At 65.9% G+C, this 25,843-nt stretch overlaps 2 protein-coding genes across 2 annotated transcripts in view; both read left to right on the top strand.

Annotated features, from left to right (window-relative positions):
• The first annotated feature begins 2,081 nt into the window (after window positions 1-2,081).
• On the top strand, window positions 2,082-9,253 carry AHDC1 (AT-hook DNA binding motif containing 1). The gene is made up of 3 exons (XM_032202463.1): window positions 2,082-2,243; window positions 3,803-3,846; window positions 4,010-9,253. The coding sequence occupies exon 3, from the start codon at window positions 4,087-4,089 to the stop codon at window positions 9,016-9,018; it is 4,932 nt and encodes a 1,643-aa protein (XP_032058354.1). The 5' UTR covers window positions 2,082-2,243; window positions 3,803-3,846; window positions 4,010-4,086; the 3' UTR covers window positions 9,019-9,253.
• Window positions 9,254-23,978: 14,725 nt separating this feature from the next.
• The window catches only part of WASF2 (WASP family member 2), a 28,273-nt gene continuing 26,408 nt past the window's right edge, over window positions 23,979-25,843 (top strand). Inside the window, exon 1 of the mRNA XM_032202312.1 lies at window positions 23,979-24,077. The gene's annotated coding sequence lies outside the window, so the exon portion shown is untranslated. The remainder of the gene's footprint in view (window positions 24,078-25,843) is intronic.

Below are 25,843 nucleotides of genomic sequence, written 5' to 3' on the forward strand. Positions count from 1 at the left end.
AAGGACGCAGCCCCCCGTGCCCTCGCCGTGGCACCTCTCCCGCCCCGCGGCACCGGGTGGCCGTGCCACCCAAGCAGGAGCCCCCCCGGGAAGCCAGCCGGGGCCAGGGGGGGTGGTGGGGGGGAGGCCGTGCCGCCTGCCTCCAGCCTGCGCCGAGCCTGAAACCGTTAAACTAATTAAAGATTTGCAGCAGCAGGATTAAGCCCGGGCAGGGGAGGTGGCGAGCCCAGGTAGTCGATTAGTTCACCAGGCGAGGATATTGGATTTCTGCGAGGCGAGTCAGCAGTCTTCGGGGGCTGTTATCTTTGCGAGGCTCCAGGGGTCAGGAGGTGGGATGCAGAGGTGGCTGCAATTCCCACCCCCCCCCCCCCCTCCTGCCGCCCGCCTCGCCCGCCGCAGCGCCCGGCCTCGCCGCCTCTCCCCCGCCCGCCTCTCCCATCCATCTCTCCCTCTCGCTCGCTCCCTCCATCCCTCCTCTCTTGTGTGGTCTCGGCTGGTGTTTTGTAACAAGCAAGGAAAAAAAAAGAAGGGAAAAAAAAAAAAAAAAAGAAGGAAAACGGCCCTACCCCTGGCTAGCAACCCAGGAATGGCGAAGTCCAGAGCGCCTAATGCGAAACATGTGGCAGCTGCCTGGGGCTGAGCAGAGGAGGTGAAAGTGAGCGCGGCGGCGCGGCGAGCATCCCGGCGCGCCCGGCTCCCTCGCCCCCAAATGGTGGCGGGGGGCCCGTGGGTGCTGCCCGGCCCCTCGGCTGGGTGGGGGGCGCAGGTGGTCCCGGACGGAGGGCGGGAGGAGCGCTGGCAGCACGCGGGGAGCGTCGCCCACCTTGGCACCGGCCGCGTGGCCCCGCCGAGCCGAGGGCAGGAGCCCGGCACCGGGCAGGGTTTGGTAAGAGCCGGCGGCACCGCGCACGGCTGGGGGGGCGCGCACCCATGGGTGCACACAGCAGGGTGCCACGCACACCAGCAGGGAGCCCCGGGCATCCTGCTGTGCAAGGATTTGCGAGCTCGGAGGCGGCTCCGTGCGCTCAGGGTGCGTGCGAGGGGCACCCCACGGCCCCTCGGGGGCAGCCGGGGCGCAGAGGAGGGGACGCGGCCGTGCCCCGTCCTCCCTGGCGAGCCGTGCGCAGCGTGTGCGGCAGGGAGCGGGTCCCAGCGGCTGTTCTGGAAAGCCTCCTGTTTGCTTCCTTCCTGCCTGACTCCCCTCCAACAGCTCTCAGCTCCGGGCACATTAGCAGATTCATCAGAGACTCGACCGGTCTTTCTAGCACATATTTTCCTGCTCCACATTGCCCTTGGTGTAACTCTACACCGTGCAGGCAACACAGCCGCGTTTCTCCGCTGGGCTGCGGGAGAGGTGCCTGTGCCTCCGTGCCAGCGCTGCGCCCAAAGGATCGCGGGGAGACGGGGAGGGGGCTGAGGACGGCCTGACAGGTTTGAATTCTCCTTCCCTGCCTTGTTGATAAGTTGTCACGCTAATCCAGACACCGGGAACAGCCTGGATCACGCCGAGCGGGTGCGTGTGGCTGGGTGTGTGTGTGTGTGTGTGTGTGTGCTGGGGGAGGGAGAGAACAGGCAGAGATTCACACGCGGCTGGGGGGGGAAAATGCAGCCAGACGCAGGCACAGCCGGACCTCGCCGGGCTGGGGGGGGCTCTGCCGTGCTCCCCCCGTGCCAATGTGCACGGGCACACGGCCCCCGGGCGTGCTGGCATCGTGTGGGCACCACCGGAGCAGGCGGCACGGATCCACGCGCACACGCGTGTGCACACACGTGCACATGAGCGGGAAACGTCGCACCCCAGGAGGACAAACCCGAGGCTCGGGGGGAGCAAAGGGGCTCCCAGCCCCAAAACGCACCCCCGTGTGTCCCTGGGCACCCAGAAATGCGCCCCATCCACGTCCCCAAACATCCCCGGGGGGTTGCAAGCATCGTGGCGCAGCCGGCGAGGCGTCGAACGCGGGGGGCGCGGCGCGCCCAGCCCCATAGCGGTGCAGGGCAGGGGGCTGGGGCTGGTTTTTTTTGGGGGGGGGACACCGGGCTGATGCAGCGGGGGTCTCTGTGCTTGCTCGAGCAGATGGGAGCTCGGTCGCCTGCCAGCCCGGCGCACTGGAGAACGGTGCCAGCCTGCCAGCCGAGTGGTTCCCGCGCGCCCAGGGCTCCGGCCTCCACCAGCCCAGCAGCGACGGCGACGGCCCCGACCGCAGCTTCAAAGTGAACCTGCACTGCAAGCACCCGCGGCCCAGGTACCCCGGGGGGGCCCTCGCCCCGGGACGGGGAGCAGAGGGTGCACCGGGGGTGGGGGCGGGCGGCAAAGCCGGCTGCTTCTCTGCCTTGGCACTGGGGGGAGGCTGCGGAGCATCCCTGGGGGCTCCACGGCTTGGCAGACGGCTTGGCTTAGCGGGGTGGGGGCAAAGAGGGGTGCGGGGTGCTGGGAGGGGGCTGTGCCGTGGGTGTCAGCCCCATGATGGGTGCTGGGTGCCCCTTCCCAGCTTTGGGTGCCAACGCCACGCGTCCCTGTGCGCACCCTGGGGCTGTCCCCGCAGTGCCACCCGTTTGCAGCGAGGGGAAACTGAGGCAGGGGGCGATGCGGGGGCCCTGGGGCTGCTGCCACGGGGTGGTGTCACCGCGGGTGCTGCCCCGCTGCAGTTCCCTGGGGGTGGCAGATGAACAGGGGGTGTCCCTGGGGGGGGCAGGGAAGGAAGCAGGGCTGGGCACAGGGCAGGGGTGGGGGGCCAGGGGGGGTGGCACACAGACGGTGCCCGGCCGGGCTGGCCAAGGGGCTGAGGTCGCTTCCTGAGGCCACCAACTTCCCACGAGCAGTGGCCACGGGTGGGCTGGGAGGCGGGGTGACACCCCCCGGATTTTGGGGTGTCCCCGGTGCCTCAGCCCCCTCGTGCCACCCCGGAGCCGTGGCTCGGTGCGTCCCCATCCCGTGCCACGTCCCCTCCACCAGGATGCCAGGGGGGGCACCACCGAGGTCCCCCAGCTGTGTGCCCGCTGCTGCCCGGGGAAGCCCCCCCACGCGCGCCCGTGGGCTTGAGGGCACCCCCACGAGCCGGACCCCCACCCCTCGTGCTTGGCACGGGCAGGGGGGCGCACAGCAGCCCTCCCCTCCCACCCACCCCCGAACAAAGAACTTTGCTCCTCGCCCCCCCCGGCCCCTGTCCATCCCGTTGCCGTCCCCCAGCCGAGCCGGGCCGTGCCGGGCCGGGCCGGGGGGGGCGCACGGCGGGGCCGGGGCGGGGACCGGGGTGTCCGGGAGCGGGGCGGGCGGCTCGGCGGGCGGGCAGCGCGGCTCGCCGGGGACACCTAGCGGCAACGCGGCCGCAGGGCCCCCACCGCGCCCGCTCCCCCCGGCCCGGCACCCCCGGGGCACACCGCGAGGGGACGAGGATGGAGCCCCGGGGGGGGGTTGGAGGGGAGACGGACAGGGTGGGGAGGGGGTGGTGGGGATGGGGTGGGGGGTACAAGGTGGGGTGGGAAGGGAGGGGGGGTGTGGGGGGTGTTAACCCGAGCATCCCTGGACCCGCGTCCCCTCCGGCTCCGTGGAGGGGCTGGTCAACCTGTCCCCTCTGTCCCCAGATCGGAGGCAGCCTCCCCCTGCCCCGCTCGCAGCCCCGACGCCAGGGTGATGGGCACAGGCTGCCCTCTCGGCTGCGCCGGCTCGGGAGCACCCCAGGGAGGACCAGCCCCTGGTATGTCCCTTGCAGGGACTGGCGCTGCGAACCCTGGGGCACGGGGGGGGGGGGAAACCCGGGGACCCCCGGCTCGGGGCTAACCCTGCGCCCCGCTTCCTTTGCAGAGAGCTCACAAAGTGCAACAGCAGGAGCAGCAGCAGAGCCGAGGGTAAGTCAGCGCTGCGCCGGGCGAGGGAGGGGGCGAAGGGGCCAGTGGGTGAGCGGGGGGCCAAACGTGGGCACCCCCAGCGGGGAGGGAGCGGGCGCAGCCGGCCGCTTTGTCCGGCGGCGCCCTGGGGGGGTCCTCACTGTCCCCTCTCTGCCCCGTCCAGGTCCCTGTCTCACCATCCCCGACCCCCATGTCAGCAACTGCTCGGCCAAGCGGCACGCGGGGGAGGAGGAGTTCAGGATGCGCGTGAAGCCCCCGGGCCCAGTGGTAACGACCAGCGTTGTGCGCGGCTCGCCCGACTACGTCCGAGAGCCCAAGTTCTACCCGCCGGGGCACCCGGCGCAGCGGCCCCCGGCCTGCCCGGCGGAGAAGGCCTTATCCTGCAGCGTGCTGAGCTTCCCTGAGGGCTCGTGCCCCGCGCTCGGCCGGGAGCACCAGGCAGGCTCGCTGCTGCACGGCGACCCGGCCGACCGGTGCCAGAGCGTGCACGGCGGCACCAAGGCGGCCGAGGACTTGCTGGGCTGCGCCGGCGAGCCCCGGATCCTGGGGGGCAGCGCGGAGGAGGCAGCCGCCCGCGACCGGGCGCCCAAGACCTTCCCCAACGCGACGCTGGCCTCGGGCCGCTGCAACGTCGACAGCATCGTCGCCCTGCTCCGGAGCAAGTGCGGCAACGGGCACATCAACCTCCACCCTGTGGTGCAGCTCATCGACATCATGAAGGACCTCAACCGCCTCTCCGAGGACCTCAAGAGCAGCGGGGTGCACCTGGACTGCGGCAGCCTCCGCGGCGGCGGCGGCGGTGGCCACGAGGACGGCCGCCTCCTGCCCGCCGACCGCGACCTCCAGTACAGCTTCTTCTCGTCACCCTCCCTGGCCAACAGCATCCGCAGCCCCGAGGAGCGCGGGGTGCTCTGCAAAGCGGAGCCGCCGCGGCACCCCCGGCCCCCGGCCCGCGACGGGGAGGCCGAGGGCGGGGGGGGGAGCGCCCCGCAGCCTCCTCCAGCCTCCAAAGCGCCCGCGGAGGAAGCCGGTTGCTCGCAGCCCGACGCCGGCGACTACTCGGACCTGGCCGAGGCGGACATCCTGAACGAACTGGCCTCCCTGGCGTGCCCGGGGACGCAGCTGCTGGAGTCGCAGTCGATGGAAGCGCAGCCCCAGTTGCTCCCGGCCCAAGAGCTGGACTCCCAGTCCCGGCTGCTGGATTCCCAGTCGCTGGAGTCGCAGCCCCAGCTGCTCGATTCGCAGAGCTTGGAGCCGCTGCCGGAGTCGCTGGAGCTGCAGAACCTGGAGCCGCTGGGGCTGCAGTCGCTGGAGCCGCTCTCCGAGTCGCTGGAGCTGCAGTCGCTGGAGCCGCTCTCCGAATCGCTGGAGCTGCAGTCGCTGGAGCCGTTGGCAGAGCCGCTGGGGCTGCAGACGCTGGAGCCGCTGCCCGGAGCCCTGGAGCCGCAGCTCCTGGAGGCGCGGGCCCCGCTGCTGGCCACCGAGCCCTCGCTGCTGGAGGCGCAGCCGCTGGGGCCCGTGCCGGAGCTGCTGGAGGCGCAGGCGGGCACCGGGGACCCGCTGCGGCCCCACGGCCTGCAGCCCCGCCTGGGGGGGTGTCCCCTGAGCAGCGTGGTGAAACGCGGCCCCTGCGGGGGCCGGGGGGCCGGGAGGTGCGGCGAGGACCACCGCAAGTATGCGCTGCGCCGGACTGACAAGCCAAAGATGCTGTGCCGCAGGAGGAGGGCAGGGCGAGGGCGCCGGGCGGACGTCGCCCCCGAGAGCCGCGTCCTGCCCCTCGCCCTGCCCGCCGAGGTGCCCCCGGGGCCCGAGGAGCCCAGCACCCCGCTGCTGACCCCCCCGCCGCCCCCCGAAGCCCTGGACTCCGACGAGGTGCCCAAGGCCCCCGCGGCGGGGAAGAAGAGCAAGTGCCGCGGGGTGCGGAAGATGGTGGTGAAGATGGCCAAGATCCCCGTGTCGCTGGGGAGGAGGAACAAAACCACCTACAAGGTGTCCTCGCTCAGCAGCAACCTGAACCTGGAGGGCAAGGAGCTGGTGGCCAGCAGCTCCATGGAGCCCACGCCGCTGCTCAAGATGAAGAACAACGGGCGCAACGTGGTGGTGGTCTTCCCCCCCGGCGAGATGCCCATCATCCTGAAGCGCAAGCGGGGCAGGCCCCCCAAGAACCTGCTGCTGGGCCAGGCCAAACCCAAGGAGCCCGCCCCGGAGGTGAAGAAGAGGAGGAGGAGGAAGCAGAAGCTGGCCTCGCCCCAGCCCTCCTACATCGCCGACACCAACGACAGCAAGGCCGACTACTCGGACGTGCTGGCCAAGCTGGCGTTCCTCAACAGGCAGAGCCAGTGCTCGGGGCGCTGCTCGCCGCCCCGCTGCTGGACACCCAGCGAGCCCGAGTCCATCCACCAGGCCCCTGACACGCAGAGCATCTCCCACTTCTTGCACCGCGTGCAGGGCTTCCGCCGGCGCGGCGGCAAGGCGGGCGGCTTCGGAGGGCGCGGTGGCGGGCACGCCGCCCGTGCCTCCCGCTGCTCCTTCAGCGACTTCTTCGAGGGCATCGGCAAGAAGAAGAAGGCCCCCGCCGCCGTGCACGCCGACCCCGTGCACCCGCGCAAGAGGGGCCGGCCGGAGCCCGACCCCGTGGGCAAGCCCAAACGCAAGCGGCGGACCCGCAAGAACGGGGTGCTCTTCCCCGAGCAAAACCCCGGGCAGAGCTTCAGCGACAGTGCCTCCGAGTGGGCCGGGGAGAAGGGCAGCCCCTGGGCCCCCCACCACGGCCACGCCGCCGGCCAGCCCAGCCGCAACTGCAGCTACCAGGGGGCCGAGGCCAGGCCCTTCCACGCCGCGGCGCTGGAGTCGGGCTCCTCCGGCCGGGCCGGCTTCTATGCCGGCAGCGCGGCGTCCTCGCAGGCCGAGGTCAGCCAGGAGCGGCACAGCCTCTTCACGGGGTATTTCCGCTCCTTGCTGGACTCGGACGACTCCTCCGACCTGCTGGACTTCGCCCTCTCGGCCTCGCGCTCCGAGTCCCGCAAATCGGCGGCTGCCTACACGGCTCCCCCCAACGCCCTGGCGGGTCAACGGGGGGGCCTGGCCGCCTACCCGGCCCGGGGGGGCAAAGTGGCGGCAGCAGCAGCAGCCCCCGGTGCCGAGGCCGCTTTCCACGCGGCCATGCAGGGCCGCCAGGCCTTCCCTCCCGGCCGCCCCGCCGCCGGTTACGGGGTGGCACAAGGAGCCTCGGAGTGCCGCGGCGCCGAGGCCTTCCCCAAGCTGGTGCCGCCCTCGGCTGTATCGCGGTCACCCACGGCGCACCCGGCGGCCAGTGGCACCCCCGGCTACCCCCAGTACGGCGGCTACAGCGCGGGGCAGAGCGTGGCGCCCGCCAGCGTCTTCCCCCCGGGGAAGCAGTACCCGTCGGCGCAGGACTGCCCCACCAGCAAGGACTGCAGCTTCGCCTACGGCAGCGGCAGCAGCCTCCCGTCCTCCCCCAGCAGCGCCCACAGCGCCGGCTACGCGCAGCAGACGGCCGGCCCCAGCCTGCCGCTGGGCAAAGCTTCCTTCTTCAACAGCGCCGAGGGCGGCCAGTTCTCCAGCGCCGCCCACACCCCGCTGCGCTGCGACAGCCGGGCCAGCACCGTCTCGCCCGGAGGCTACATGGTGCCCAAAGGCTCGGCCTCCTTCCAGCCCTCGCCCGAGAACTGCCGGCAGTTCCCCAGCGCGTCCCAGTGGGCTTTCCGGCAGGGCTACGGCGGCTTGGACTGGAGCTCGGAGGCCTTCAGCCAGCTCTACAACCCGGGCTTCGAGTGCCACCTCAACGAGCCCAACGTCATCCTGGACATCTCCAACTACACCCCGCAGAAGGCCAAGCAGCAGACGGTCTCCGAGACCTTCTCCGAGTCCTCCTCCGACAGCACCCAGTTCAACCAGCCGGCCGGCTACCGGCGCGCCAACAGCGAGGCCTCGTCCAGCGAGGGCCAGTCCAGCCTCTCCAGCCTGGAGAAGCTCATGATGGACTGGAACGAGGCGTCCTCGGCCCCCGGCTACAACTGGAACCAGAGCGTCCTCTTCCAGAGCAACTCCAAGCCCGGCCGGGGCCGGCGGAAGAAGGTGGACATGTTCGACACGTCCCACCTCAACTTCTCCTCCTCGTCCTCCTCCTCCTCCGTGTACCCCTCCAAGAGGAGCACGGGGCCGCGGCAGCCCCGGGGCTCCCGAGGGGCTTGCGCCTCCAAGAAGGAGCGGGGAACGGGCAAGGCCAAGTTCCCCACCAAGTCGCAGCCGGTGAACCCCCTCTTCCAAGAGAGCACGGACCTGGGCTTGGACTACTACAGCGGGGACAGCAGCATGTCCCCCCTGCCCTCCCAGTCCCGGGGCTTCGGGGTGGGCGAGCGGGACCCCTGCGACTACGCCGGGCCCTACTCCATGAACCCCTCCACCCCCTCGGACGGGACGTTCGTGCAGGGCTTTCAGAGCGACTCCCCCGGCCTGGGGCAGCCGGATTTGGAGAGCAAGCACTTCCCCGCCCTCCCTCACCAGCTGGCGGCCCCCGGCCAGCAGACTGTCTTCGAGGCCGGGCTGCAGAAAGCCTTCTCGCCCAACTGCTCGCCCACGCTGGCCTTCAAGGAGGACCTGCGGGGGGGCGACCTGCGCAAGCTGCCCGCCTGCGACTCGCTCAAACACAGCATGCAGGGGGGGGCCCTGCCGCACGCCCCGCACATGGCCTGCCGCGACCTCCCCATGCCTCAGCCACACTACGACTCCCCCAGCTGCAAAAATCCCCCCTACTGGTACTCGCCCAACGCCAGCACCCGCAGCCCCTCCTCGTACGACGGCAAGGCGGGGGCCGGCATGCTGGTGGACTTCATGGGCAGGACGGACCCCTCGTGTCTCAACCCCCACCTGAGCAGCCCGAGCGGCGCCCACCCCCCCAAGGGCGAGAAGGAGCCCTTGGAGATGGCCCGGGCTCACCACCGAGGCCCCTACGCTTGCCCCCTGATCAATGACTTGAATATCTCCCCCGTACCGAGGGACTCTATGCTGCAGCTGCAGGACAACTACAGGTACCCCAGTTTTGCACCCCAAGGGCACCCCGTCATGGCCCCCGCCCAGAAGAGCGGGTTTTTGGGGCCGATGGTAGAGCAACAGCACCCCGAGGACACTTTTACGGTCACCTCATTGTAGTGTCTGCTGACGTGCCAACCGGACAACGAGGTTTTGTTACAGGGTAGGTGCGGGACCCCCCCTCACCTCGGGGCAGGGGGTCCGTGGGGTGCTGAGATACTGGGGTGGGGGGGCACGGGGCGCCCGGGCCCTTCTCACCCCCCCGCCCCGCTGTTGTGTTTCTCTTGCAGAGGTAATTTAGCCAGCACTTTTTTTCTGGAACACTTTTCAAGTTCTGTATTTAACTGGGATTGGAACCGTTTGTTTGTTTTCAAAAAAAAAAAAAAAAAAAAATAAGAAAAAAAAAAGAAAAGAAAAAAAAGGGAAAAAAAGAAAAAAAAAAGAAAAAAAAATAAAAAATAAGTGAAGCGAAAGAGAAAAAAATAACGGAAGAAGAGAAAAGGAGGAGAGAGACCCCCCCCACCCCAGTTTTTTTCCCCCCTTCATACTAAAACCCGCTCCGTCTGAGAACGCCCCGGCTCTGCTTTCCGGACTGCCGCCCCCACCTCCCGCCCCGCAGCAGGACAATCGGACGGACGGACGGACGGACGGCCAGCCGGACGGACGGACGGACAGCACCGGCCCCCGCCGAGCCCAGGGCAGAGCCGGCGGGCAGGGCAGGAGGCGGCCACGAGACCTGGGGGGTCAGCGGCCCCGAGCCCCCTCCCCGGTGCCGCGGGGACCCTCGGCCGCCCTCGGAGGGTCTGGTTTGTGGTTTTTGGTTTTTTTTTTTTTGCTTTTTTTTTTGTTTTGTTTTGTTTTGTTTTGTTTTTGTTTTTTGTTTTTTTTTTTTTCTGTTTTCCTCCCCGTTTGCTCGCTTGCTGGGGGTGTTTTTCTCGCCGGATGACGCCGATGGGTGTTCGGGAGAGCTGGCCGCACGGAGACTTTTGGCAGCTTCGCCGTGGGTCTCGGAGACGCAGCCGGCGCCCAGTAAGTGCCACGTGCGCCCCGCTGGTGCCTCTCCCCAGATGGCCGCGGCACCTTTCGGGGCTGCGAGCACCCATGGGTGCTGCCGGTGGTGTCCCGTGGCCGAGCACCAACCCGGAGACCTCGGCTGCCCCAGGGTCTGTGGGTGGCTGGAGCGCGGGGTGCTCGGTGCCGGTCCCCAGGGTGCGGGGTGCTGGAGATGGGGGCAGGTGGGGGCTGGACCCGGTGAGGGGGACCCCAGACCCCTGGGTACATGGGTGCTGGGTGAGCGGGACCCCAGATCCTTGGGCAGGTGGGTGCTGGGTGACTGGGACCCCAGATCCTGGGTTTATCGGTGCCAAATGGGGGATTTTTGGGACCCCGGACCCCTGGGCAGGTGGGTGGCAAATGGGGGAGAGCAGGACCCCAGATCCTGGGTGTGTGGGTGCCGGTTGGGGGATTTTTGGGACCCCAGACCCCTGGGCAGGTGGGTGCCAGACCCCTTGGCATGGGGGTGCCTGATGGGGGCTTAGAGGGACCCCAAAATCCTGGGTATGTGGGTGACAAGTGGGCATGTGGGACCCCAAACCCCTGGGCAGGTGGGTGCCAGATGGGAGATTTTTGGGACCCCAGATCCCTGGGCAGGTGGGAGCCAGACCCCTTGGCATGGGGATGATCAATGGGGGGATTTTGAGACCCCAAACCCTTGGGCTTTTGGGTGCCAGATGGGAGATTTGTGGGACCCCAGACTCCTGGGTATGTGGGTGCCAAACGGGCATGTGGGACCCCAAACCCCTGGGCATGTGGGTGCCAGATTTGGGGCATGCAGGACCCCAGTCCCCTTGGTATGGGGGTGTATGGGGAATGTATGGGGGTGGATGGGGATGTATGGGACCCCAGACCCCTGGGCAGGTGGGTGCCAGACTCCTTGGCATGGGGGTGCCAGATTTGGGGCATGCGGATCCCCAAACCCTTTGGCCTGGGGGTGCTGGATATGGGTTTATGGGACCCCAGGCCCCTGGGCAGGTGGGTGCCAGATTTGGGGCACGCAAGACCCCAGACCCCTTGGTGTGGGGGTCCCAGGTGGGGGGTTTGTGGGACCCCAGCCCCCTGGGCCACACGGGCAGCACCCATTCAGCCACGGATCCATCCCTCCTCCACGAAACCGGGCAGGGGGGGCCGTGGGGGCGTCCGGACGCTCACCCCTGTCCCCTCTCCCCCCAGGCAGCCCAGCCAGCGAAGCCCCCACGCCCTCGGCCCCCCGAGCCCACCCGACGGCCCCGGCCACCGGAGCAGAGAGGAGAGGAGGAGAGGAGAGGAGGGGGCCGCCGCCGGTGCCCCCCGGCCCCGCCGCCCCGCTTCGTCGTCCCCCCCCCCGGCCCCCGCCCCGGCCGTGGCGCCGGCGCCGCGCTCTCCTCCCGCCAGAAGCAGAGGGACTCTTTGGATTTATTATTATTATTTTTGTTTTGTTTTGTTTTGTTTTTTAATTTTTTTTTTATTATTATTATTTTATTAAGTTTCGTTTTCTGCACAAAAACCAGCAATTGTAAATACTTTTGAAGAAAAGGAGAAAAACAAAAAAAAAAAAAAATGTTTAAGGAAAAAAAAAAATTTAAAAAAGACGAAAATTCACAAAAAAAAAATAAATAAAAATAAATAAATAAAGGAGAGCCACACACCTGGGAGAGAATCAAAAAGTGACGGAGAATAAAAAAAATAAATAAATAAAAACTGAAGCGCAAGAGAGGCGGATATGCAGGAGAGAAGAGCAAAAACCCCACCAGTATGCACTGAGAAAATTTATTTACAGATCGATCGACAAAAAAAAAAAAAAAAAAAAAAAAAAAAAAAGTAACAATAACCTATTTATTGTATATAATGTTTTATTATAAATCGTGTCTTGTATATTGCATTCTGTACATCTGCTGTGGTTTTGTGGTGTGCAACTTCCGCATGGGTTCCTTGGGTTTCCGTTGCCTTTTTTTAATGACGATGATTTTGAGTTTTATTTTTATTATTATTAATAAGGACGACGCGTTTTTTTGTTTTTTTTTTTTTTTCCTCTCTTTTTTTTTTTTTTGGCAGTACACACCCAAAGATCCGAATTTGTATAAAAAAAAAAGAAAAAAAGGAGTTAAAAAAAAAAAAAAGGAGTTAAAAAAAAGGAGTTTAAAAAAAAAAAAAAAGGAGTTTAAAAAAAAAAAAAAGTTAAAAAACGAGTTAAAAAAAAAAAAAAGATTTAAAAAAAAAAGAAAAGAAATCAATAACACACCCTCTTTGTGGGGAGGGGGAGCTGGGGGGGGGCACGGGGGGGCCGCTCTCCTTCCCGCGGTGACGAGCTCAGGGTGTGCGTGTGCGCGTGGGTGCCGGGGGGGGTCGGCTCCTATTTTCTCCCCAACCCTTTCCCTCTGTCCCCCCCCCTTCATTTTGCCCTTTCCCCTTCATTTTGGCTCCCCCCCCCTCCTTCATTTTGCTTCCCCCCCCCCCCCCTCCCCAAACCCAGGGTTTGGCAACTTCTGTACAGCTTTGTGGATTGTGCAAAAAAAGAAAAAAAAAAAAACGTAAAAAAAAAATTGACCGACCCCTCCCCAAAAATGAAAACCGGTGCAAAAAAAAAGGGCAAAGTGCCCCCCCAAAAAAAGAAAAAGAAAAAGGGGGGGGGATTTAAAATAAAATAAAATAAAATAACCTGGTCAAAATAGCAGCCCCCCCTCCCTCCTCGTGTCGCCCCCCCCTCAAGCTGACCCGCGCAGTGCTTGTGCTGACCCGGCCGGAGATGCCGTGGCCCCCCCCCCCCCCGGAGAGCCCCCCCGGCCCCCGCTCTTGCCCTGAACTGGTCTTTTTGTGTATTTAGGAAGGAATTTTTCATAGGCACTTTTTTTATATTAAAAGAAACCTATATATTGAGCCGTGCCGCTGCGTCCTTGCTTCTCTCGGGGGGGGCGGCACGGCCTCGCTGCGCCAAGGAGGGGGGGGTAAAAGGGGAGTTTGACCCCCCCCCAAGGTTGGGGGGCTCAGCCCCAGCACGGCTACAAGGGGGGGGAAGGCAGCGAGCAGGATGAGGCCCCACGGTGGGATCCCTCCCTTGGGGTCCCCCAGTGGCACCAGTGGGCACCCGCTACTGGGAACGATGGGTGCCAAACCCCCCCCCCCCCACCCCCCTCCCCACGCCCCCAGCCATCAGCACCCACGGGTGCCACCCCCGGTGGGTGACGGAGGAGGCAGCGGCTTGGGGCTGCGGACAGGTTGAGGGCCAAAAGGGCTAAAAAAAAATGATTTAAAAAATTAAAAAATAATTAAGAAAAAAAAAAAAAAAAAAAAAAAAAAAAAAACAACTTCCAGGAATGGGCAGCTCAGCCCTGCAGCATCCTTTTTCTTTTTTTTTTTTTTGGGGGGGGGGGGATTGGAAGGATTTGAGGGGGGGGGGGCAGCAGCTACCTGTGGGTGGGAGAGGTGAGCAATCCCGGCGGGGTCACGGCTGCTGCAGAGCAGTGCGCTGGGGGGGGGGTCTGGGGGGGGGGGAAAAAAAAAAGAAAGAGGTTGCTATGGAGAGCAACACACGGCGCATACTGATGGCTGGGGGTGCGGGGGGAGCGGGGCTGCCAGCACCACGCCGCCGGGCTCCAGCGTGGCTGTGTGGGCGAGGGAGGGGGTAAAAGGGGGGGGCAAGGTGTTTTGGGGAGCCCTGACCCCCTCCTCGCCACGCTGGGGGCTCGGCATCCACGCCCCCCCCCCCCCCCGTGTTCCAGGGCTGCGGTGCGTGGCTGGGTGGTACCAAGTGAGCGTGGTGCCGTGCAGCCCCCCCCCCAAAAAAAAATAATGGAATAAAATTGTTATGGGGTTGGGAGGTGCCCCAGGGGGTGCAGCCGGGTCCCCGCACCCCTTTATAGGGCCGGGGTGCTGGGAGGGAGAGGAGAGGGGGGTGCCAGCCCCGGCCCCCCCCCAGTGCAGGTGGTTTGGGGTGTGGAGGAGGCTGCGTTTCCATGGGGCAGGGGACAAATTGGGGGGACACGGCTCCCCTGCGGTCCCCCCCATCACCCTGGGTGCCCCCTGGGGTCCTTGGGGTAAAGCTGGGGGCGAGGTGAGGGTGGAGGGGAGGGGGCAGGGGGGGGGGCTCTGCTGGTGCCTGTGATGCTGCAGTGTCCCCATCCCTGTCCCCAGGGACCCGCCACGCTCACTGCCTGCTGGGTGCAGCCCTGGTGTCCCCATCGGGGTCCCCCCCACCCCCCCAAAGGCTCATTCCCTTGGGGATGTTGGTGGGGGGCACCCAGCCTTGGCACCGTGGGGAAACTGAGGCAGGTGAGGGGGGGGCCGTGCCATGGGTGCCCTGCACCCTGCACCCACCCCGTGGGCGCTGCACCCATGGGACCAGGGCCAGCTCCGGGGGCTTTGGAGGGCACCAAACGCTTCTGCAGCGACCCCAAGCCAACACCTCGCCCTCCCCGTGAGCCGTTTCCCCACCATTTTGCCTCTTTTTGGCTAGCAGAAAGCAGCGAGGGGGCACGGAAGGGGCTGGGGGGGGTCGTGGCGCCCACCTTCCTGCGCTAACGAGGGCCAGAGCGAGATAGTGGGGGCAGAACCGGGAAATGAATCCCCCCCCGGTGGCATCACCCATCTGGGCCGTGCCCCGGCCTCGCTCCCGGGGTGCAGCGTGACTTTTATATTTTATTTATTTTTTAATAAATGCAATGAAATCCATCGGGCGGGCTCTGCAGCTGAGGAGCCTGGCGCTGGGGCTGATCACTGAGGGTTTATCAGCACGGCCCAGCGGCTCTGCCACCGTGCCAGGCTCTTGGCTGGGTCTCGCCAGCAGAGGCTGCTTGGGGGGGGGAAGAAAAAAGGACAAAAAGCCTTCAAAATTTGGAGGGGAAACGCTCGCTTCGCCCTTTCTTGATTTGCGCATTGAAGTTTGGGGGGAGCCGCTTGCAGGGGGTGCAGCGCCAGGATTTAGGAGCTTTTGCCCCCAAAATCAGCAGCCTCGGGTGCTGTGCGCGGTGCTGAGCGAGGCACCGAGGCGCTGCGGGAGGAGCAGGCGGAGGAAAGCCCCGGCTGTGCCTGGTCGGGGCCAACGGGGCCATTTTTTAATTAAGCAGCCCAAACGTCGCAGCCCTGCTCGGAGGCGGCTCGCTGCCATTTCGGCTTCTCCCATTCCCTCGGAAACAAAGCAGGAATTTGCCTCCCCTCCCTGCCCTCCCCTCCCACCTCCCAGCGTGGGGACGGAGCCCGGGGTGGGGGGGGGACACAACGAGGCCGTGGAAATGCCCCCGTTCCAAGGGGATCCAGGAGCAGGGATGGGGACGGGGCTGCGCACCTGGCACGGGGCGGCACGCGGGACCCCCGTACCCACCCTGATGGGGGGGGACCCTCTGTGCGCCCCCCCGGTGCCAGCTGAACCCCGACACCGGGCTTTCCATCACCACCAGGACATCGGCCCCGGTGCCAGGCGTGCCACCGCAGGTCGCCCTCGCTCTGCTTCGCCCCAGCAGCGATTTTGGGGCCGCGGCAGGGCCCAGCCTTGGCACCGCGCGGGGCCGGGGGCCGGCGGCGCTGTCTGGAGCTGCCCAGGAGATTTGGACACCCCCCCCCACACCCCCCAACCCTTCTCCTTCAAATTAATGGCTGTGCCGCGAAGAAAATTGAAGCCATTATTCTTAGCTCGCATCCTTTATACCCACGAACTTCAACCACTTGACATGCTAATCACAAGCTAACGAGGAAGGGAGGCGATTTCCCACGTCAGACCTGCAATCCAGTGCATCTGGCAGCCCCTGCCCGCCGCCAGCGCCCCTCCGAAGCCCCCCCCCAGCTGCTGGCAGCCCCCGCTGGCCGAACCGTCCTCGTCCCCTGCTCCGGGACAGCCCCGGGACAGCTTTGGGAAGGGGGCTGCGGGCAGGGGACGGTGGCGGTGGCGGTGTCCCCGGGACGTCCCCAGCGCGGGGAGGGCCCCCTGCGCAGCAGCGGGGGCGGCGCGGAGCCCAGCTGCAGCACCAGACCACCCCTGCTTTTCCCAGAGGAAGGGCCAGGCCCTCGCAAGCTATTTCCACCACCCCCCCGCCGGGTTCCCCGTCCCCCCCCCCCTTTTTTCTCCTTCCGCTCCTCCGGCAGCGGCTCGGGCCCCCCAGCACCCAGCGGGATGGCGAACCCGCTTCTGCCCGAGCCCAGCGCCCACAGCCCCGTTTCGGGGTCCCGCTGAGCCCCGGCGCGTTCGCTGCGCCCACCCAGCCCAAACCCAGCCCGTCCCCAGCCACCCCGGCTGGATTCGGCCCAGCCGCTGGCCGGGCAGAAAGCTCTGGAGTCCATTAACATTCCCCCGAGCCATCTAATCCCCTCTCTGCCCTGGCTCTGGCTTTTACTTTGTTTTAATCAAGCCCAGCCTGGCGCCTTTTAAATAACCGGGGCGGACGGCACCCTGCTCTGCGCCAACCCACGGGTGCTGCTGGCTGCGGGGCCACCGCTGCCACGGGTCCCAGTGCGTGCCCGTGTCCCCTGGTGCATGCCCGTGTCCCCCAGTGTGTGCCAGGGTCCCCCAGTACGTGCCCATTTACCCTGGTGCATGCCCATGTACCCCAGTGCGTTCCCATGCCCCCAGCGTGTGCCAGTGTCCCCAGCGTGTGCCATTGTTCCCAGTATGTGCCCGTGTCCCCCAGTGCATGCCCATGTGCCCCAGCGTGTGCCCATGTCCCCAGTGCACTCTCATGGCTCCCACGTGTGCCAATGTCCCTCGGCATGTGTCAGTGTCCCCCACTGTGTGCCCATGTCCCCGGAATATGCCCATGTCCCCTGGTGCATGCTCTTGTCTCCCAGTGTGTACCAGTGCCACCAGTGTGTGCCCATGGCCCCAGTGCGTGCCCATGGCCCCAGTGCATGCCGATGGCCCCCAGTATGTGCCACTGTCTCCCAGTGCGTGCCCATGTCCCCCACATATGCTCGTGTCCCCCAGTGTGTGTCAGTGTCCCCACTGCGTGCCCATGGCCCTCATTTGTGCCCCCAGCCCCCAGCATGTGCCCATGTCCCCCAGTGCATGCCCATGTCCCCCACGTGTGCCCATAATCCACGTGTGCCTGTAGCCCCCACCCAGCATGTGCCTGTGTCCCCCAGCATGTGCCCATAGCCCCCACCCTGTGTGTGCCCACGTCCCCAGTTTGTCCCCATAGCCCCCAGCATGTGTCCATGTCCCCAGTTTGTGCCTGTAGCCCCCACCCAGTGTGTGCCCATGTCCCCAGTGTGTGTCCGTGTCCCCAGTTTGTGCCCATAGCCCCCAGTGTGTACCCATAACCCCCACCCAGCATGTGCCCATGTCCCCAGTATGTGCCCAGAGCCCCCGCCCCAGCACGTGCCAGTGTCCCCAGTGTGTGCCCATGTCCCCAGTTTGTGCCCACAGCCCCCTCCCCAGCATGTGCCAGTGTCCCCAGTGTGTGCTGGTGCTGGAGCTGCCCCCAGCCCGGGGGGGGGGCTGCGGGTGGCCGCAGCAGGCGGGGGCAGAGCGCTCGCAGAGGTCTCCACTCTCCGGTAATTTTAAAAGCCGTTTTGGAGCCGGAGGAGCTGAGATCAGCAGAGCAGGGGCCAGGAAAGTGAGGGAATAAAAGCGAGGGCTGTTGCGGGCTGTTAGCAATATCTGCTGCCTGGCGGGGCTGCTGGAGCCGGGGGGGGCTGGCACGGGGCAGGGGGCTGTGCGCCCACCCTGGGAGGGGGTCCCCGTTATGGGGATGGGGTTTGGCAGCCAGGGTCCTTCCCTGGCACCCAGTGACTGGGGGGGACAAAAAGGGGGGGCTCCACGCCACTGCTCCTAAATCTTGCACAGAGGGGCCCCGGTGGGGGCAAGAGGGGATCGCCCAGTGCCAGTGCTCTGTTGGGGCACAGCCACGGGGGTCTTGGGCTCCATGGGGTGGGGGCACTCAAGGCACATCCCTGACCCCTGGGGAACAGGGGGTGCATGGGGATGGCACCCCCAAGGTGTTCAGGCTCCAGGAGGGGTTCTGCAAGGGACACAGGAGGCCTTTTAGGCTCAGTGGGGCTATGGGGTGGGGAGGGGGCAGCTGCGCCCTATAAAGGCTGAGGGAGCCCCGCTGGGGGCTGGAGCTGCTTGGTTGTGGTGGGGACCTTGGCTGTGCCCTGCAGGAGCAACCAGGTCAGGGTCGCATCCCCTGGGGCTGGCAATGGGTCAGGGTCTGGTTTGGGGGTGCTGGGGTGGGAACCTGGGGGCACCGTGGGGGTTTTTTTTTGGGGGGGTACGGTGCCAGCCCCGCTGTTTGTTTTTCCAAGGGCCCAAATGGTGCGGGTTATCAGCGGCGGCAGAAGCGCCGCGCTTCCTGTCTCGGTGTGCACGCCGGCTCCTCGGGGAGGGATTAAGGGGATTATATTATTATTTGTTATCACTGAGGGGGGAGAAAAAAAAAAAAAAAAGAAGAAGAAGAAACCTCCATTGCTGGGAACTCTGCCTAATCGGGGCAGAGATTAGCTCCTTCCCCAGGCCTCCACCCGGCTGGGCTGTGGCTGCAGACAGCGCCCACAGGCACCAGGACCACGGTGACCCTGCCCGGGATGGGGGTCCGGGGGGGACCACCCTGCAGCAGCCCTGTGGCTCTGTCATCCCTCCCGGCAGGGTGACACAGGGCCACCAGGTCCCTGGGGAGCCGCTTTGCCTGCAGCCACGTGGGGGAGAGGATTTGGGAGGCAGTGGTCACTGTGGGGAGCAGCGCCGTGTCCCTGGGCACGGTGCCACCGTGTCCCTAGGCACCATCGGTGCAGGGTGAGCCAGGGAGAAACGTTCCCAGCAGCGTGGGCAGGGGGTCTCTGCCTTCCCAAATGCCAAACCCATGGAAAACGGCCAGCTTGGGGTGCCCAGGATGCGCACCCAACCCTGGTCCCCTTCGTCTTGCGGAGGGTGCAGGGGGAGGAACGCAGCCCCAGGGGGAGGCGAGGCTCCTGGCGGGGCGCATGGCTGGGTGCCGCAGGCTGGGACGTGCCTCCCGCCCTTCCTCGCCCCGTGTCAGCCGCCCTCTTCCTCGCCCTGAGCCCTGCGGTGAGCGGTGCCCCGCTGCCAGCTCAGCCCTGCCCGCCTCTGACTCACAGGGAGCCGCCCCGGCGGGGCTGCAGGGCGGGCAGGGTGCTGCCATGTGCCACGGGCGTCCCCCTCTCACGGTCCCCTTGATGCGTCCCAACCCATCCTCATCCTCCTGGGGACGAAGGCCGGGTTGTACCACGCTGTTTTGGGGGCACGAGGGAGCCTGCAGGGCAGCGAGGGCTCTGGATGGGGGCCAGGAGGGGGACGATGCCGCAGCCGAGCTGTGCGCCCAGCTTTGTGTGGTGGCGTGCCCCAGCCCATCCTCCTCTCCATGCGCCACCCCCTGCCCAGCCCCATCCCCGTAGGGCTGAGGGCATCCTTTTGGGGAGGCAGAAACCCCCCCCAGCCCTCGGGGCACGGGGCACCCCAGGGCAGCACTGCGACCGGGAGCGCTCTGTGCGCTGGCGCAGAGGTCTCAGGAGATGGGGCTGCCTTTTCCTTCCTCTCCACAGCTCTTCCTGCAGGGCCGGGAGTCCCCCAAGGCCAGCCTTGCTCATTATATTGCAGCTCACCTATTCCTGCCCAGCACAAACAAGCGCACATCGCTAGTTATTTATTTATTTTCCCCTCTTTCCAACCCCCCCCCCCCCCCAACCACCACCGGTTTTGAGCAACCGGAGGCCGATCCGGGTTCAAACGTGGGGTGCAGGCGTGGGGCAGCCCCTCTCCAATTTCACCTTGGCTGTGGCGGGGCTGCAACCGGCGACACCGCGGCAGAAAGGCTGTCATTAGAGCTGCCTCTGCGCACCCTTCCGCTGATGGACCACGCTATTTTCTTTAGTCTTTTATTTACACTTTATTGCTCTTGTTTTTGCACCGGCAAGCGCTGCTGGAGTGCACAGAAATCCTTCAGATCTCGGCTGGCAGCAGAGCTCTGCCTAATCATAGTCATTATCTGGAAGCAGGTAATGGGCATCTTTCCCATGTTAATTTGAAAACAGAACCGGCGAGAGCAGGACGCCGGGGACGGAGCAGGCTCCCCGGGGGGTGCGCGGCCACCCCGCTCACCCCGAGGTTTGGGGAGAGGGCACAGGGGGCGCAAACATGCCAGGCACGGCCACCGCCCGGGCTTTGCATGAAATATAAATCCTCCTCGGGAAGGGATTTGGGCACCGCAGCTGGTTCCTGGCCGGCATCCCGCAGCCGGAGCCCGTCGGTGCTGCCGCAGCAATAAAATCGCCAGGTCTTGTTTTCGCGGCGAGGAGGATGCTGGCTCGCCCTCCTCCCGCGCCGCCGTCAGAACTTGCCCCCGGATCGGCCCAGCCTGGCTCGGTCCTTCGTTAACAAGGACTCGTCCCTTTTATCCCCGGCTGCGGGAGGGGACGGGGATGGAGGGGAGCGGGGAGGATGTCTCCCGTGGGCGAGCCTCCCCCTCGCCGGGGCCGGGAGGGGAAGGCTGGGTGGCGTTGGAGTTTCGTTTGCTGAGATACCATTAACGAGTGAGCAAAGGTTGCGGAGTCTCCATGGAGACAAGACAGCAAGCGAGACGAGCGGGTGTGCAGCCGAGGTTAGAGCTGATTAGTAAATGTCAGCGGCGCGGCAACTGCCCACCGCCAAGCTGGCCCGGGGCCCCGATGGGCAGTGGGCACCCCGTGTGTGTCCTGGGCACCAGGGGCTCCCCATCGTGTCCTGTGTGTCCTGGGCACCATGGGCACTCCGTGCATCCTGCACACCAGGGGTATCCAAAACGTCCAGGGGTGTCCTTTGTGCCCTGAGCAGCGTGGGCACCCCCCGTGTCCGAGGCACTGGGGGTATCCCATGTGTCCTGAGCACCCTGGGGACCATGGGCACCCTGTGTGCCCTGGACTCTAGGGGCACCCCACGTGTCCTGGGAACCACGGGCACCCCGTGCATCCCATGCGTCCTGCACCCCAGGAGCACCTCATATACCCCGTGAACCCTGCGCACCACGGGCACCTGCTGCATCCTGCGTGCTCCATGCACCCTGTGCCCCCTGAGCCCTTCATGCCCCCTCCACGCCGAGTGCCCCCTGTGCCCCCCACGTATCCCCCAGGCCCCAGGAACCCTGCACACTTCCTCGTGTGCCCCGTGCACCCTGAGCATCCCAGGAGCCCTGGGCACCCCGTGCACCCCGTGTGCCCCACGCACCCCGGCTTGCCACCGATACCAGCAGGGAGGTGACTTGTAGGAACCAGGGATTCGGGACACTGCTGGGTGCCCGTTCCCGGAGCATCCTCGCAGCTCTGGCGCTGCCAGCCCTGGCTGCCTTCCCACGGGGAGCGGGGCTGCAGCTGGAGCCGCTCTGCCTGCGCGCCCGCCGCCGTGCCGCGCTCCTCAGCCATTTTGTGAGGCACGGGGGGCAGCGGGGGGGCAGAGCTGCCAGAGGCAAGGACAGGGAAGGGGGCAGCTGGCCAGGGACGGGCACCCGAGGCTCCCCGGCACAGCCTGGGGGGGACTCGAGAGCCGCTTGGCCACCGTCCCCCAGCACCTCCGGGCAAGGATGCGGTCACGGCCTCGTGCGAGGCTGGGGTGGCACGCAGTGATTTTTGTCCCTCCCGTTGAGGATTTCTGCTCATCCCCATCCTCGGGGTGTGGAGAGGAGGGCTGAGGCTGGACCCGCTGGATTTTAGCGGGGAGCAGAGCCCAGGCTGAGGGGTGGGAGGGAGCTGGAGGGGGCAGCAGCACGGGGCAGGACCCTGCTAGGGTTAGGGGGGCTCGGATGCGGCCGGAGCCCACCCAGGGGAGAGGCAGGAGCAGCCTGCACGGCATTTCCCTCCAGCAAAAGGCACCTGGCAGGCGAGAGCATCCCTCTCACCGAGAAACAAGTGTCAGGGGGGTGCCGCGGGGGGGGCCGGATCCCGCAATTTAGCAGGTATTATTCGGCAGCTATAAACAGAGCCTCTCGCACAGGCAGGGGAAGAGATAAAGGTTGCGGCGCAGCTACAGATGAGGTGGTTCCCTTGAGGCTGTGACACCTTGAGATGGAAGCAGATCTTCTTCAAGGCGACGGCTGGCTGGCGGCCTGGAAAACCTGGAGCCCGCGGCCTCCCGCGGCACCTCACACCCAGGGGTGGGTGCTGGTGGGTGGGGGGCACGGCCGGGTGGCACCCATGGGATGCTGTGCGTGGAGGGGCGGCGCAAAATGGGTGGAAAAATGTCATTTCCATCACCACCACGCACCCGTCTTGGCCAGGGTGTGCCGAGGGGGGGTGGTGGGTACCTGGGTACCCAGGGCTGGGGGTGTCTGTCCAGGGAACCGCAGGACTTTCAGGGATTTAATCACTGGGGTTTGCCCCAAAGCACCCGCAGATGCCTCCAGCTTTTTTTGGCTGAACAGAACCGGGTGCTGGTGGCGGTGATCGGGCAGGGGAGGGAAGATTTGGGCAGGGGAGGGAAGATTTGGGCAGGGGAAGGAAGATTTAATGCCCCAGGTGCTGCTGATCGGGTGTGTTTGGGACACTGGGGATCTTTGTTCTCCCTCCTCCTTTCCTTTCCCCCGAGGGTGTCTCCTCCAGGCAGAGGATTTCAGCCCTACAGCAACCTGCCCCACACCGAGCTGTCCCCACACACCCCGGGGGGGACCGGGGAGGACACGGCCGAGCTGGAGGCTGGGGGAGGCTTTTTGGAGCCTCCACTGCCTCAGCCAGAGCTAAACGTGAAAAATCCGAGCACAAATCTGCCTTTGGTGGGGCCCACAAAATTTGTCATTCCCCACAGGCACGCAGGGTGCCAGCCCCGTGGCTACCAGCGTGAGCAGCTGGCTGCAGCCCCGCTGGGTGCCCTGTCCCTGTCCCCCCCCCCGGGCTCTGTGTCACCCCCCCAGGGGTCAGGGGGCTGCAGGGCGCCCCTCTGGCTTCATATCAGGAGAGCTCCTGGATGCAGCCCAGCTGGGTGCCCGGCTGCTGGGCACCCCCTGCGCCCTGTCCCTGTGTCCCCCCCATGCCTTATCCCTGTCCCCCCCCATGCCCCGTGTCCCCCCCTTGCCATGTCACCCTGTGCCCTGTGTCCCCCCAATGCCTTGTCCCTGTCCCCTCCCATGCCCTGTAACCTCCACCATACCCTGTGTCCCCCCTTGTCCATGTCCCCCAGTGCCCTGTGACCCCCCCCATGCCCTGTGTCCCCCTCCCCATGCGCCTATGTGCCCCCCACCCCATGTCCACCCCCATCCTCTACCCCCCCATGCCATGTCCCCTTCATGCCCCGTGTCCCCTCCATCTTGTGGCCCCCCATGCCCTGTCCCCCCTCATGTCCCCCCCATGCCCCGTGTCCCCCCCCATGCCCTGTGACCCCCCCGTGTCCCCCCATGCTCTGTGACCCCCCCCACCTTATCCCTGTCCCCCCCAAACCCTGTGTCCCCCTCCATGCCCCGTGACCCCTCCCATGCCCTATCCCTGCCCCCCCATGCCCTGTGTCCCCCCCCATGTCCCCCCCACCCCCTGTCCCCCCCCATCTATCAGGGGCTTCAGGTTCCCCCCCCCCCCAATGCCCGCAGCAGCAGCGGGGCCCCCCCACGCCCGGCCCGCCCAGCCCAGCCCTGTCCCCGTCCCCCCCCCTCCGCTCCCCTTTGGTCCCGTCCTGCTCCCCCCCCCCCGCTCCCCCATTGGAACGTTCCTCCCAGGGCCTGAGAGCGTAGAGGCGGAGGGCGACACCAAAGGGAGGCTCTTGGGGAGGGGGGAGAAATATACCCCCCTTTTCCTCTAAAGTCGCGGGTAATATCGTCGTGTTTTGTCACTATCAGACCCATGAGAAGATTTTAGAAATGTCGTGACTATGCTCGATGTCGTGGTTCTCCCCTCCGCCCCGGGGATACATCCCAAAGCTCCCCAAGGCTCCCCCCGCCCCGTCCCCTTGATGGTACTTCCCTCCCTGTTTACTCTCTTTGCGCGGCCGCCTTGGGTGGGGTTCTCCGGCTACTCTACTTTCGTACGCAAGTGGCGTAGGGCGGCTTTGATAGACAGCCACGCTCAGCCAATGGCATGGCGGCGCTGCTGGCCGGCGAGCCAATGGCGCGGCGGACCGGCGAGCGGGAGGAGGCGGGGCGAGGCTCAGTCAGGACAGGGAGGGGGAGCCGTGGAATGGCGGACGGCCGGGCTGGGCCGCCCTGGTGGTAGCGAGCCCAGGGGCCCGGAGAGGACAGCACCGGAGCGAGGTGAGTGCTGAGAGCAGCCAGCGGTGCCCCCTCCGGCCCTTCCCGGCCGCTTCTTGCCTCGGGAGAGCGGCGGAGGGGTTGGGGTGGGCTGCTAGGCCCTTGCCAAATAGTGAGCCACGGGGCTGAGGCGGGCGGTGGTTCCTGCCACAAAGTGAGCTTATGGGGCCTGTGAGGGGGCTCCGGTGCCCCCGGGTCAGGGGGGATAGAGGGGGGGCTGTGGCTCTGTCCCGGGCTAGCACTCGCCCGGCCCCTCCCAGGAGCCAGGGCTCGGGGCAGGGCGTGGGCCCTGGGCCGGCCTGAGGGGCTGGGGTGAGCTGGTGGCCCTGGGGTGGGGGGTTGGGGGTCAGGGGGGGTGTAGGGGGGGAAAGGGGGTTTGGGGGGGGGGTTAGTGGGGCTGGAGGTGTGGGGGGCTGGAGAGGGGGTTTAGAGGGGGTGAGTAGGGGGGTCAGGGGGCCTGGAGAGGGGGGTAGGGGAGTTGGGTAGAGGGGGTTAGGGGGGCCGGAGGGGGCATTAGTGGGGCTTGGGGTGTTAGGGGGGGCTGGGAGTGGGTTAGAGGGGCTGGGGAAGGGGGTTAGGGGGTGTGGGAAGGGGGTATAGTGGGGCTGGGGGTGGTAGGGGGGCTGGAAAGTGGGGTAAGGGGGTGTGGGAAGGGGATTGGGGGGTCAGGAGAGTGGGGTTGGGAGGATTGGGGGGGTAGCTGGGGGTCTGGAGGGGAGAGTAGTGGGGCTGGGGGTGTTAGGGGGTCTGGAGAGGGGGGTTAGAGGGGTTGGGGGGGTCAGGAGGGGGTTTAGTGGGGCTGGGGGTGTTGGGGGGTTTAGAAGTGGCTTAGAGGGGCTGGGGAGGGGTGTGGGAAAGGAGTGTGGACTCAGGAGAGGGGGGGTTAGTAGGACTGGAGGGGGAGTTAGGGGGTCTGGGGCAGGGGTTTATGGGGTCTAGGGGGTCTGGGGAAGGTTCAGTGGGGCTGGGGTGTTTGGGGGTCTGGGGAGCATCCCTCATTTTGTGGTCTGGTGCGGGCCGTGCTGTCGGGGTCTGTCAGCAGCCCGCCTCGGAGGTGGTTGTGGAGAAGCGTGCCCACCTCATACCCACACAGCCAGCGTGTGGGGCGCTGGGGGAGCCTCCCTCCGGGATGGGGACCCGCGGGCAGGGGCGTCCCGGCTGCGTGCGAGCCATAAAACGCCCAGCTCCCGGGGGAAGGCAGCCCGGGTGAGGAAATGTCTTTGCCACTGGTAAATCCCTGGGTGCTCGCGGGGAAGGGCGGAACGGGATGAGGTCGGGGAGCTGGGGCAGATGCGCTGCCCTGCCCCTGACCTCAGCCCTCAGCCCTTCGCCTCCTTCCAGGGGAGAAATAAGGTCGCTGGAGGATGTCCTCGGGGTTGTGCCTTGCTAGTTAGGCTCGTGTTGGGGTTGCTCCTTTGGGATACGCGTCGATGCCCTTTGGAGGGAGGTGAGAGATGGCAGCTCCTCCCTCCTGGCGATGATTTGACCTCAAAGAGCGTCCTCGGGTAGGATTTTTTTTTTTATTTCCTCGCCAGAAGTTTCACGTTTGGTGTTAGGTTCTGCTTTCGGCAGCAGCAGAGGTGCAGGAGTTCACGCAGGGCAGAGCCCTGGCGGGTCTGCACGAGGGGCTGGCAGCGCTGCGGGCCCGAAATAATACTGATAACAACAAAAAAAACTGGCATTACGTACACCTGCTCCACATGAGGCTGGAATTTATTAATCCACCAGCAACCCCCGCTCCTGTGTGTCCTTCCCTAGGATGGGGAGGT

The sequence above is a fragment of the Aythya fuligula genome, chromosome 23 (genome assembly GCF_009819795.1).
Source record: "Aythya fuligula isolate bAytFul2 chromosome 23, bAytFul2.pri, whole genome shotgun sequence".
NCBI lineage: Eukaryota > Metazoa > Chordata > Aves > Anseriformes > Anatidae > Aythya > Aythya fuligula.